This window comes from Patagioenas fasciata, chromosome Z (assembly GCF_037038585.1).
Source record: "Patagioenas fasciata isolate bPatFas1 chromosome Z, bPatFas1.hap1, whole genome shotgun sequence".
Lineage (NCBI taxonomy): Eukaryota > Metazoa > Chordata > Aves > Columbiformes > Columbidae > Patagioenas > Patagioenas fasciata.
Window position 1 is genome coordinate 32,547,706 of NC_092560.1, and position 14,756 is coordinate 32,562,461.

Genomic DNA, 14,756 nt, shown 5'->3' on the forward strand with positions numbered 1-14,756 from the left:
AACTTCAATAAACATTACGAAATGTTATACTCAAATCCCTTTTCACTTAACATAAGCAATGCCTCTAGCTCTCAAAGACTGTAATTGTCCCAGCTTCTTGTGCTCTTATTTTGCTTTTCTTTTTTTCTTGTCTGTGAAATAAGACTACATACAGGATTTAGAAGCTGCTTTTTGTTTGCCTAGATAAAATTAATCAATTTCACTGCAAAACTAATTATTTTTAACAGCCTGAACTAAAAGAGAAAAAGACTGGCACCTCTTCTATTAGGGAAGACTTCTGACTCATGTATGGCAGCTGAATATTCCCAGCAATATTTTGATTGAATAATACTAACACAAAGAATGTAAGAAGTTATACATTCTTTTTTTTAACAAATTATTTCAGTACGAGCTGCAAACCACACAAATAACTCAGATGAAGAGGAGGAGGGAAATTCCAACCCCCCCATGCCACAATGCACACTATAAAAACATAACTATAAACTCTGGATCAATTATTCTATAGAAGTACAAGCTAAATGGTTTTAATTAGACCAGTTATTTTGCAGAATGCTTCATGAACGGGCTAATATTTTAAGAGTTGGTAGGCTTTCTGTATATTAAGACAATGGCTCTGAATTCCATACAGTCTACATTGATTCTATGGAACAAAAATGAATACAATCTTTCACAATCTTTATTACATGACTTCAAGTACCTTTTTTATGAAAATTACTATGAAGTGGAAAGTAAGGCACTATGTGTCTTAGAAATTAGTGTGCAAGGTAGCTCATTTTTACTGTGCTATTAGAGGTAACGGAGGTGAAGTGTTCTGGTTTTTTTAACGTCAGTTGGGTACAGGCTTTGTCCTGAATCTGTTTTTTCTTATATGATTGCCTGTGTAAATGATGAACATGAACAAAAGAGAAGCTTTTAAAACAAAAGCAGAATTCATGCATAGCAATGTGTGATGATTTCCAAAGACATATACTTTTACCTTCAGCACATTCTTACTACATACCTCTCACTTTTTCTGAAAATCTGATGACACTGTTTGGTATTTAAAAAAAAAAAAAAAAAAAAAAAGAAATAAAAAGGGCCAGCAGCTAGCAGCATCATCCCCTACAGAAAGACAGCACAACAAAAGCCAAGTTGCCTTTGGTCAGTGACTCTGGTCTCTGGTGCCATGTTATTTGCAAAAATCCAATGGCCAGGGGTCCCCATTTCTCTCCTAGCAATCAAATGAGATCCAGATATGTCTTGCAAGTCTTGCATTGTCTTGTAGTTTATTTAAGGGCGGACAGAAAGTTTTGCTACCTACAGTTGCTACAAGTTACAACAGATGCAAAGGTGACTTCGAACTTACTTCTTCAGGTGGTGTTTTAGTACTTATCTAAAATAAAGGTTCCCTCACAGAAATGCACTCCTTTTGAATTTATTTACTGAAATAGTGCTACATTCTGCCTTTCAGCTCTACCAGCCATTATCCCAAAGTCCACAGGATTTAGTGAAAGTTTCTTTCCAAGGAAGAGGAAATGAAAGGAAGCTGAAATTCTTCTTTCAACTCTTCCTCTTAGATAACTGACTTCAAAAAACAGTGCGTACCTTATTTCAGCCAAACACCACCACACAGTTATATTCTTCCATTTTTACACTACCACAGGAAAGACGAGAATGTTTGTGATTAAGCTAAAAGTAAAGCACTCAGAAATACTATGGGAGCTTGTAATGTGCAGACTAATGAAATAAAAAACAACGCAGAAAACTAGAAATTGAGTAATGCAGTTCTTCAACCAAGTCCTCCTGCCTACTTAACGCTCACCAAGCCTTCAGTGAAATGGTGAATCTCACACTTGTTCTAAATGAATAAAACAACCGTGGCAACAAACATTTTGGGGAAAATGGAAGTATGCATAAAGAAGAGGATAGAAGTATTTCTGGCATTTATACCTTCAGAAACTGACTTACGTTAGTGGGGATGCAGTTGGAGCTTTTGCCTGCCTTCTGCTTTTCAGAGCACGAAGCCTGTCACCTTGTGTTACACAGTTTGCTTCATCTTCATCACTGTACTGGATAAGTGGAGGAGGGGAATGGGCAATCAGAAATTAAAATACAGACACACATTTAAGAATTAACCTTATCTTAAATCTTCAAGTTAGAATTATCCAAGCAGGCAAGTTTGGCAGCGTAAAATCAAAGAAAAGTCACTTGCATAAATACAATTCCAGTTTCCTGTTTGCTGCTCTTAAAGCTGTAAACCATTAAGCAGTGTCATAAATCACATGCATCAGAAGGTTGTCTACCTTTAAGACAGTGGAAATATCAAATCTTTGCTTAGGTATAATACAATCTTCACTCAAGTACAGCATTTCCCTCCTTCACCTGCCTTTTTAAAATAGCAACACTGTTTTTTTAAAAGGCAACATCAAAGGGTATTACAGAAGTTGCAACTACTTAGAAACCAAAAAGAGAAAAAAAGCTTTCATGCCTTCAATTTAAATACACACAATGAAGTGATACACAATCCAAATTGAAATAATGGTGGTTTTGATTGCAAAATGTGAGTACTTTTAAAAATTCTAATATTTACCTAATTCCTAAGGACTGAAGTATGATATGGATGCTCCTACTTCACCTGTGTACAACACTTCATTTTTCATACTTGCTGTTCCCCCCATATATCTCTTCAAACAAAAAGGGATTGGACTAGATGACCTTTGAAGGTCCTTTCCAACCCAAACTACTCTATGATTCTATGAAAAAGAATCTGATTAACATAGTTTTAGTATGCCCACAGATTTGTTCAAAACCTGAGAGATTCTCAAGAGCAGTGACAACTTTTACAAGAACAAAATATTCAGATGGTTACCAGTTCAATGTCCTTTCTGATGGTTCTCCTGTTTCTCGTGTCATTAATTGAAATATCATCTACTCCTGACAGAATTCTTGTTACAGCAATTTTACGGTTTCCTTTTGACTTTGCACGGAAAATATCTCCTTCTGTCCAAAGATCTGCCTGTTTGCTATCATAGCAAGGAGAAAAAGCCCAAAACACAATAAATTAACATCAAATATCATTAAGAACACAATAAAAGAATAAGAAAATAATATCTAGATCTATTTTTGAAATAATTTATAGTAAATTTACTTACTCCAACAGGAAGTGCTGTTGCGGTCCAATGACCGAACCAGGTCTATTTATTCTAATCCAGGCAATAGCTTCAGCAGCTGTCATCCGATAATGCTTCATAATGTAACAAGCAATAAGTGTGCCAGTTCGTCCAAGACCAGCTGTGTAAAATAATGGCTTATTTTATACACGTATCTTCATCTGGAATCTACTGTAGCCACAGACATGGTTACTTGGACAAACATTTACTTGTCTAGTTTATTAAACAAACTTGATACTGATCAAACTTGGTAAGTACAACTTACCTTTCCATTTTTTTTCCATACACAAGGTTACTAACATATTGTTCACAGTTTTTTTGAGTGAAGTAACATCCAAAAGCCAGTAACTTTACAAATATCTGTAACTTTATCTACATTTCCGCACCTATGTATCTATGATTATGTAGATAGTTATGAGAATGTTTTTATGCATCGGCTAAAACACATGGTATTTTCCAAAAATTTTCAAAGCACCTTCTTGCAAATTCGTCATATATTGCACTGGAAACAGTTGCTCTTCCAGTCCTTCCTCTAATAAGTCTCTTACTTTAGTTCCAAAAGAAAAGAAAAATTTTCCATTAACCAAGCCTAGGTACCAGCCGACATAGGCAAAAAGTATTGCAGAACAAGGCATCTCCTTTGCAATGGCCCTCTAAACAGTTACCTTGGGAAACAGAAGGAAAGGAGGACAACTCCAGCTAAGTGGCTCCTCTCCTCAATCCCTTGCTGTAAATGTCAAACCACACATCACCTTCTCTCATTTAACAATCAACTGATCCACACCAGTGTAAAATCTTCAGCATAGCCCCATAGCCAAGACAATCACACAGCACTTTCCATGCCTTGCCCAGCCTTAAGAACAGGTTACAGAATTCTACTCTTTCTCAGGAGTAAGAGCAGGCTGAGGAACATAAGTTAGTCTGAACACCATTAGTATGACTAATAGCAAAGAAAATCTTAATTTAAATGAAAACAAAGCACTTATACCTCTAATACTCAATATTCAGCCATACTCAATTAAGCCATATGCCCAAATTTATCACCTCAGTGGACAGTAAGAGTATGCACTTGCTTCTCAACAGTCAAGATACTGTTTTTACCAGTTCTTCCACTTCACAGTATAATCCTGTTAAACATGCAGCAAACAGATGGCAGACTCAGAAACAAAAATGCAGTCCTTGCAGGTCCCAGGAAAATTGGTTAAGAAAAGGCCTTTCTCCTTCAATCACAGCATCATAAGGTACACTAGTGAGGCAAAGTCTGTGGAGAATACATGTCTGATAGACTATTAAAGATGGCATGGGAATGGAAATACAGGTCCTCTAGAACCACGGAAAATTGTCATCTTTATATTAGCTGCATTAAGCATGCTCTGAATACCTTTTCCTTGGCAGTCTAACTCTGGAGGAACAGATATTCAGAGGACACCCCAGGTCGTCAGTGTAAATGGTCTCTGCAGGATAAAGATTTCTGTGGTTCTGAAAGAACACTCATCCTTTATAAGGTATCTCCTCAAAAAGCTGCACTGATATTTTTGAAAGTTTATGACTTGGTATATTTAAGCCTGTATCTTCAGGAAGACCTATAAACCTTGCCAGGACTTCAAATTCCCACTCAAAAGCATCCTTTGAAAGTACAAACGCTTTCCAGCAGAAAGAGCTGTTAATATTGGCAACCTCACTTTCCCTAGCCTTGTTCTCGGAAACAGCTGGGAAAAATTTTCTAGACCTTAAAAAAAATGAGAAGATGAAGTGCAGAACAGAAGCACAGAAAGAATTTGTATGGAAAAGTTTCAGTTTGGCAGAGATGCTAATAACTAGATATAATTGAATTATAGTGCAAAATACCTCAGGAACTGTAACTATAAGTATCACTTGGAATATAAACTGTTCTTACACTATACCTTTGCAATGAACGGCTATAACACCTTCAGCATTTTCACAAATATTTAGAAATGTTTTAACTATAGTATCACTAGGTGTGCTTCCATCAGCAAAGAAGAGGTCAAAATGCTCAAATCCAGCATCTGTGAATCGTTTGGCATCATACAGCTTTCTGTTGAGGCGTATTATAGTGGTGACCTTGTGTTTCCTGAAGTATGGAAAATAAGCCTCTGGAGCATGGTGGGGATAGTCTATTTAAAAAAAAAGGAAAAAAAAAAAAAAGAGAGTGAGCCTCAAACTGCAGAAATAAATGAAGACTCAGAAAAAAAATATATTAAAACACTTTCAAAATAGAACTCATGTTCAACACAAAGAAATAGACTAACTGAAAACGGAATTTCAACATAATCACCTAGGTCAGATACAATTAAACCAAGCGTTAAAATTTACTGCCAGGGTTCTTATAAAAGAAAAAGAGCCAAGGAAAAAACACACTGTTTGAGGAACGATTTTTAAAACTTGTTCTTACTGATAACAATCAATTAAGAAAGCAGTGGGCTTGTGTCCCCCACCTCCTTTTTTAGGCATACCATTTTCAATTTTACTTCTTGAATGAGGTCCACTGAAGGCAATGAATTTGTTTGGTATTATCCAGTTAAAATCTCCATTTTCTGCTCTCTGTCAAGAGAAAATGCTTAGTTTATCATTATCCCTGTATTTTCAGGCTTTTCCTAATTGTTTCAAAATACATGCTAGATAGAAGTGATGTACAATTGTTGCCAAAGAAAGTTATGTTATGTTTTTTGTTCCATCAGAAGCATGCCAAATACTCTCAACCTCACTTTTCTTGCCTTTTCTAAATTAAGAGTTTTAGAAAAACACAACTTCCAATTTTTTTTTTATAGGTTTCTAAATTATGACCTTGGCCTTATCTCTGTTCACAATTCAAATAATGATGTTTTAGATTCTAAGAACACTTAATTTTCTCTTTACAGATTACTAGCAGCTTTCCCTTTATGAGACTGCATATAGTTACGAGTTGCAGTCCTTCATTGTCACATTTGTTTCCCATGCCCCAAAATGAATTTTATAGGCTTAGAGTTTCCCAGCTCTGTTTCCTTCTTTACCTCAAAGAGTGTTATTATACATTTGTCATGTGTTCACAGATACATACTTTAATTGCTTTCCAGAATTCAGTTAGACTTGGACTTGTACGCCCTTGAGTTTCCTATCAAGACTGCTCAAGAAAATGCACGACCTCTAAACGGTAGCCAAATTCCCACTCCCCAGTCATCTTTCAGGGCTTTACTAATAATGGAAGAAGAGTATTTATTTCCATTTTGCTTTCTGCTTCCCCCCCGCCACGCTGGAGAGTGACTATGCTTAAATGTGAACTTTAATATCCTCTCTCTGACTAAAGACCTTTATCTAACAATGAAAGTTTAAAGAGACAAAACAGAAGTGGAACCTAATAGTAAAAAAAAAAAAAAAGCACATAATATTCATACTATTAACGATTCACAAATCAAAAGACTGATACTGAACACTTACTTCATAATGCTCATATTCATTTACATCAAATGTATTGAAATCCAGGAAACCATATTGCAAAGCCTAAAATTCAGAATACAACTTTTAACAAAGACAACACCTTTTCAAGAAGGACAGTTTACCACTCTTTTAGGCTACTCAAAGCCCCTTAAATACCTTTCCTACTCTTTCAGAAAGATTTCTTCATAGACAAACAAATCCACTATTTTCTGTCTTCATCGAATCACTACAAAACTCCAGACTATAGAAGCATTCAGTCTTTTTATTACTGCTAGGTGTACAAAATGAAAAAGAGAAAAATAACTGGTAAAATTTATCTATTGAAATTATGAGTACATTCTAAAGTCTACATTCAAGCATTGCAAATATTTTTGTGCATGAATGGTATTCACTCTCATTATGATGCTAAAAACTTCACTAATTTTAAATTGTTTGCAAACATACAGTCCTAAGCAGCCACCGGCATGGTCCCTGATGTCCTGTAATTATCCACAACCACTACATTTAATACTGTATAAAAAATGTAAGCATTTGGGTACCGACAGTTTACCGATTTGTTAAGTCAGGAAGCAGAAACACAGATAATCCCATATCTACAGATATTTAAAATATTATGTTCTAATCTCCTCTTTCACTGCACAATCTGCTGTAGTTTTCCTTGCTGTTCACAAGTACTAAGAAGAATAGCAGTTCACCACTCTTGACATACGAGTAGCTGATGTCAAAACCTCCAAAAAAGCTGAAGATCACACATCTGCAAGAGGCTGTCTTAATCAGTAAAACACCAGTATCCATCAGAGATACCCATAATACAAAAGACAGTAATAGGGCACAGAGCTGCAGAATTCCCCATTTCACTACTCACACCAACTAAAAAACATGGATGTAAGTTCCTGTCCTTCAATGTCATGGTACTTCACCACTGAATTGCTATAGAACACTAGATCATGATCATTCATAGGCTTTTTTTTTTTAATTTTTTTTTTTTTTAAATGCATATCTGCCTTCTAACATTTGTTCTATTTATGTTACTAAAGTGAAACGTGAAGTCATTAGCATATGCTGCAAATGTCTAACAAGTACCACTAGCCAATTCAAAACCACTTTCAAAGCCTATATTCAGCCTAAAATGTAACACTGGAAGGCATAAAATAAACGTATCACACAATTCTCAGGAATTAGAGGTGTAAATTACTGTCCTGAAAGATTACATAAATAAAACTCAAAATACTCTCTTTAAAATCTTCACAAGTTGATTATATATGTTATCGGTTGACTTCCATGGCTGCTGAATGTAGGAGTTTTATTACAATTCATAATACATAATAAACTAGGCAAAAATCAGAAAATCTGCTGCTGCACAGCTCTAATGGGATCTTAGCTTCCTAAGCTGTCTTTTTCTGATGGACAATATTTAGCTGACCTTTTGCAATACGAAAAATATTGTTCTACAGACCTTGTTTATTGCATGAAAACAGTCCAGCAATGTCAGATGAAAACTGCAAGTACCAAAGGAAGCATCCCTGTAAGATATGATGACGAAACCAGTAAAATTATCCCATTTTAATCCAACTGAAAGCAACTGAAGATACTTCTCTTAAATGCTCTTTAAAATTGCTTCAAGATATAATAACTATTATTACAGTGAAATAATTCTGTCAAATGATTACTTAATTTCCCCCATCTCGCATCTTACAACAGTAACAAAACATAAAATAAGTTATGTTAACAGATGATCCAAGAGTAAGATTACTCCAGTTATAGTTTTGGTATAGCTGACGTTTAATTTCTGACATGAACATCGAAACTGACAAAGAACAGACAACACAAACTCATTGTGGCAAAGGCTAATGCCTAAATTAGTATCATATTCTAACATATACTCTTAAAACATTTTCTTCTGAAGTGAATTTTCAAAGAAGTCAAAATTTTAATACACTTATTTTTTCCTTCAAATGGCATTTAAAAGAAAAAAAGATGCTATGCTCATGCACTCTATGTATATGTGAACAGCATCTTCTTACTAAAACTGTCAAGATACCCATTCATGTGGATATATTAAAAGACTTTCCTCAAGATGCACAGAACAGTTTATGGCTTAATCATGAGAAGAAACTGGTTTTCGTTAAAAACCCTTCTTTTCAACTACAATTTTAAAAATTCTGCTGATCCAAGAATGTCAGGGTCTTAGTTTGTGACCATTATGAGATTCTGTAAGCAGAGTAAGCATTCTACAGGAATACTCCAGTCAAGTAAAAAACCAAAAACAAAACAAAACTGAATCTTGGTCAAAGAATATTATGTCTTGGCAGAACACCTTCTTTTGAGACCATGAAGCCCTCATCAGTACATAATCACTAACGCTTAAAAAAAAAAAAAAAAAAAATATATATATATATATATATATTATGTTCAAATTACAGCTGAGAGGAGGAAGAACTTCTGAAGAATGTGGATGTCTGCCTCTACAATTTGTTTGCATCTTTTCCTCCCTAATGAATCAGTGTGAAAGGTGGGGGAAAAAAAATGAGCAGGAAAAGGAAATTCAGCCTAAAATGTAACACCAGGGCAGCATATAATAAAATTATCACAAATAACAAAACCCCATTCAGGTAAGAGAGAGGACAGGTAAAGTGAGATTGTAGTGAGTGTCTGTTAGGCCACCTGACCAGGAAAAACAAGTGGATCGGGCCCTCTGCAGGCAGATAAGAGAGGCCCCACATTTGCAAGCCCTGGTCTTCATGGGGAACTTCAACCACTTTGATACCTGTTGGAGGGACAACACAGCAAGACATAACCAATCCAGGAGGTTCCTGCAACGAATCGGTGACAATTTCCTCCTTCAAGTGAGGAGGAAGCCAATGAGGAACAGTGCTCTTCTGGACCTCATACTCACCAACAAGGAGGTGCTCATTGGGGATGTGGAAGTCAAAGGCAGCCTTAGAGGCAGTGACTATGAGATGATGGAGTTCAGGATCCTGAGGGCAGAGAGGAGTGTGAAAAGCACACTGATGACCCTGAAGAGCTTCTTCAAAAATCTGCTTGAAAGAGTCTCGTGAGATAAGGCCCTCAAGGGAAGAGAGTTAATATTCAAGGATCACCCCCTTCAAACTTAAGAGCAGTTCATCCCAACAAATACGAAGCAGGCAAAAATGCTAGGAGGCCTGCTTGGATGAACATGGAACTCCTAGCCGAACTCAAACACAAAATGACAGCTGGAAAACAGCTTTGCAGAAAAGGACCTGCAGGTCCTGGTGGACACCAAGTTGAACATGAGTTGGCAATGCGCCCTGCAACGGAGAAGGCTAATGGTATCCTGGACCGCATTGCCAACAGATCCGGTCGTGATGCTTCCCCTCTCCTCAGCACTAGTGAGGCCACACCCGGAGTACTGTGCTAAGTTCTGGGCTCCTCAGTGCAAGAGAGGTATGGATATACTAAAGAGAGTCCAATGAAGGGCTGCAAAGATGATGGACTGGAGCATCTCATACAGGAGGAAAGGCTGAGAGACCTGGGACTTTTCAACCTAGAGAAGAGAATCCTCAGGGGGTCCTTATCAATCTATATAAATATTTAAAGGGAAGTTGCAAAGAAGACAGAACCAGGATCTTTCCAGTGGTGTTCAGTGACAGGACCAGTGACAATGGGCACAAACTCACACACAGGAGGTTCCCTCTGAACATCAGGAACCATTTTTTCATTCTGAATGTGACTGAGCACTCAACAGGTTGCCCTGACAGGCTGTGGAGTCTCCATCCTTGGAGACATTCAAAAGCCATCTGGACACGATCCTGGGCAACTGGCTCTAGGTGGCCCTGCTTGAGCATGGATGTTGGACCAGATGATCTCTACAGGTCTTTTCCAACCTCACTGTGATTCTGTGATTCTTTAAGTGAAAAAAGAAATTCTTTGCAACTGGCTAACAAAAGTTTTTGTTTTGATAATGATCCTACGTAGCAACTACCTGACTTTCTATTATTCTATGGGAAGGTACTCTTTTTTGGAGAAAGGAAGAAAATCTTAAAGGAACAGTGCCCAGATCAACATCTTAGCTGATTACTAACATAATCTGAATTCCTCTGTTTGCACCAGGTTTAGTTGCACACGTAAATGCAAGAAAATGGTAACGTTTGCAGTACTTCAGCAGACTGTATTCTTCATTTCTAGAGGCTGGACATGTCTTCAGAAGTCAGCTCTCAGTATGTCTTATTATATAAAACATCTTTGCATCTCTTTCAGTAGTGCTCTTGAAGTGATGGTCTGGGAATCTGGGTGTGGTATATGACCTGACTTAAAAGCTACGATCTCCATCACCCATATACACCTTTATGATACTCAGAAACACAACTGACAGTCTTTGTAGTAAGAACTTTTGTTCTTCCGGGAATATAAAAGTGGAATTCAAAAGTGAGAAATGAGACGATGGAAGTATGGACATAAAAAGAGGTACTAATACACCATTATACTGTGGTGGTGGTGGTGGGGGGAAGTAATAGAAATTCAAATCATCAAAAGCTCATCTCCTGGCAGGAGAGCTAGAAAACACAAGCAAGCAAGGACTGAATTAATCATCCCAAAACAATATATCTGGAAAGTAAACTTGCCTCCTAAAAACTTTTTGGCCATTCTTTTCTTCATGTTGTGGCAGCCAATGGAACATTAGCTTAGTCCAACTTCTAGAAACTCTTGTTTCGAAGAAATTAAAAAGTTGTTTCTCTATGTGACAGACCGACTTTATTTGCTACATTAAACAGCACAGGATATACCACAAAGAGAAGTCTGTGGTCTAAACCAGCTAGGATTACATTCCCTCAGGGTCAAACAACCACGAACCAACAGTTTTACACATTTCCTCATTGGTAAAAATAAATACTTCAAAGTTACCCTAAATCACATGAGGTTAGCTGGCATTCTTGATGCATAAAAAAGTATTTGCAAGTTGCCTCATACATTCAACAACCAGGAAAAGCAGAGTTTGAGCAGTATTACAAGCCATTTGTGATGAATGACAGATACTTTGATATGTTTAACTATCAACTATTGGCACAAAACCAGATTCCCAAGTGTGAAGCAATGTAAATCAAAAAGCTCAGAGTGCATACAAAGCAGCATGGCTCCTTCACCTGCTGCCAGTACACTTCGGTACCAGCTGCTAACACCCCTGTTCAGCAGTCTGCACTTCTAGCTCAACCAGTGAATATGTCACATGTTAAAATTTCAGGAAAAAAAGTACTGAAAAATGCTACATTCTTCTTCAAAATATCAAGGTACATAAAGTTCTAACAACTTGCTATTTACCTGAAAGGAAGATAGGAAATGCTTCCAGCCAATATAAGCCTGTACACATCTTCTGGGGATTGTCTCAGGTATATTATCTGGTTTTGTAGAAGAAGACAGAAAATGAAATAAAAATATTATTTTAAGATTGATATTAATAACTTCAAGTCAATTGTTTACTACACAAGGCACAATTAATTATCACAGAGCTCAAAAGTCTTGGGAAAGTGTGGCATCAATAACTATGGTATGCAAGTGTACAACAATAAGACTAACACACACAGTATAAAATAATGGTCAACATAGAGGAATGTGTATTTTTGAACAAAATTTATAGATTTGTGCAGATGTTGTTCAACCATAGGCTACAATGAAAAAGCTTCTGTCCGTCTGGATTCTTCCATGTTTCTACTGCAACTCTGCTGGACCAGTTTGTAGTGTTTTGTTTTTTTTTTTTTAATTAAGCTTTTAAGATGTAAATCAAAACTCAAAACCCCACAGTGATATCAGCAAAGCTATGAATCACCTCGTCTACAAAACAATGTGTACATTCAGCAGACAAGATTAAAACAGTAATTCATATATGTTTTGATTTTCCTACAGCAGTACATTTGCATTATTCCAAATCCTGTACTTCCTCCTTTGCACTGGTGAGGCAGTAGGCAGTAACGAAATCCAGCTGCCTTAAAGGAAAAAAAAAAATCTGTAGATTCAGAAGCAAAATCCTAACAACAGAATAAAGTTAACATACTTGAAGCACTAAAGTCAGACTTCCTACTGTCAAAAATACTCAGAAAAGAATTCACAAAGGACCAACTCAAGACAAATATCTATGTGCTCTTCCACATGACATGCCTAATCTCTCTTTGATAGCCTCTGACACTAAGGTCTTATTAAAGAATATGGTAAAACTCCTCTTTTATACAAAACATGTCTTCCAATACCATCAAACACCATTCCCAGCACAGCCACAAGATAACAACTGTTAGTTACAAGCTGTCATTAACAGGTGAATATTCACTAACTCCAAGTTAATACTTTAAGGTTGCATTAACTGAGCTTTAACACAGTACAGAAAGTTTTTGCTTATCATTACTGTTCAATTAAATTATCTACATTTCTTATATTAATGTCCTGTTTCCTTAGAGGTGTTTTGAAAGCAAGAATCCTAATGAGTATCAAACAAACATCTCCCAAAATCCTCAATTTGGCATTATTGCTTTCTGTTGCTTTTGACACTTTTTTCTTTTAAAAGCTGCCATTGCCTTTCAAATTTCTCTGATGCTGCTGCAAAGCCAGTTTGAACAAATGGTTTAACATACCTTCAACATCCCCTCTCTACAAACACACACATTCTTGTGAGGCGAGAATGGGAAGGGGAACATATGTTGCTAAAACAAACAAACAACAAACAACCAGCTTGAAATATATCCTAAACAGACAGCTAAAACATACATGGCAAGATGACCCCTTTCACTTCTCCTCTGATTTGATTACTGTGTTAGTATTTTCTAAGCATTCTTCCTGTGCAATTAGCAAAACAATAGAAAAATATGTCGTTTAAGCAGGTAAGTAATGATAACTGCATATTTTGTGTGTGTGTGCTTTCACTGGGGCGCGGTGACTTTTGAATTTGTACTTACAAGTATACACCCAGAGTAGAAAAGAGACTTAAAAAGCCCTCAAAATGTCTTTGAATAGCTGCTCCTCAGATGCCAGAGCTCATTTTCTATTCTGCAGGCATATTCTTTGCCTGAACTGGATATAAAGGTTGTTTCACAAGAAATTTCAAGTTGTGTGCTTCAATATAGTTACACTTTGCCTCTTGCAGCACAGTAAACACATATTGCTAGCAACCATATAAATCTAGCACTGCTTGCTTATCAGAAAAAGAGCCCTGCCCCAGATAAAACTTACAAACCAGAGACATGAAATGGCATTTGCAAACAGAAGGTAATTAAAGAGCAGAAACAGAGTCTGTAGCCAAAAATGAGTCACCTGGAAAAAACTTGGGATGCAGTGCTGTCAGGCTGGGTCACACACAAAGAGTACAACTTGTATAACAGGCAAATAGAAATGCAGCTAATACTGGCTAATCCTGTAAGTGCATGGTGCTCAGAAAGGCCAAGGATTTCTCTCGCATCTCAGCTGAGCTTCTACCAGCTTCTTAAATAAAACAACCTTCAACGCGGAATCATTTGTTTGCAAGTGTAACAGTTGCAATAAGCAAGATTTTTCCATAACATTACGTGTTATATTAAAATAAGTCTAAATAATGTTATAGTACACTAAAACATGTTGGTTCTTAAGCACAGATCTAACTTCTGAAATTACATTACCAGTGAAGTTGCTAGAAACATCATTTTAACATACATGCATGTGTGTATGGACCTTCCTTCATGTAGGTATATGAACACTTGCTACATATGAGAACACTTGAAAAAGACAATCTGATTTTGACACAAAAATCCGGTGTCTACTATCCTTTAGTACGTACAAAAAACACATTGTCAGAACATGGAATTCTTCAGTGTGGGCAAGATCCTATGCAAAAATATGCAGTACTTCCTGTGCAATGGAAAAAATATACAGTATATACACTGAAGAAGGAAGCTCTGGGAGTTGTATTTCTCAGAATTTTCTGAAACAAAGATCCTGCTACACTTCAGCTGTGACACTAATACATACACAGGATACGACACATGAACAGTTGAGGAGACAGTAGTTGATGAAATGGTCAGATGGTGTTCTCAGTGAAAAGTGGCTTGCAAAAAAAAAATAGGTTAGTATGAGGATATCTGGACAGCTGCAGTGGTGGGGAGTACTTCAAAAGGGAAGAATGACATTGAGTTTTGACACAGAACAGGAAAGACCATAAACAGATACTTACTTCAC

The 14,756-nt window shown here is 36.7% G+C and overlaps 1 protein-coding gene across 9 annotated transcripts in view; it reads right to left on the reverse strand.

Moving 5' to 3' along the window:
• The window catches only part of CDC14B (cell division cycle 14B), a 60,528-nt gene that overhangs the window by 27,175 nt on the left and 18,597 nt on the right, over positions 1-14,756 (reverse strand). For all 9 annotated transcript variants that reach the window (XM_071802380.1, XM_071802381.1, XM_065860637.2 and 6 more), the window contains exons 5-12: positions 11,883-11,959; positions 8,041-8,107; positions 6,585-6,647; positions 5,624-5,711; positions 5,054-5,284; positions 3,132-3,270; positions 2,849-3,002; positions 1,948-2,048 (exon numbers count right to left, since the gene is read on the reverse strand). In XM_071802380.1, the coding sequence (XP_071658481.1) occupies positions 1,948-2,048; positions 2,849-3,002; positions 3,132-3,270; positions 5,054-5,284; positions 5,624-5,711; positions 6,585-6,647; positions 8,041-8,107; positions 11,883-11,959 (920 nt within the window). The remainder of the gene's footprint in view (positions 1-1,947; positions 2,049-2,848; positions 3,003-3,131; positions 3,271-5,053; positions 5,285-5,623; positions 5,712-6,584; positions 6,648-8,040; positions 8,108-11,882; positions 11,960-14,756) is intronic.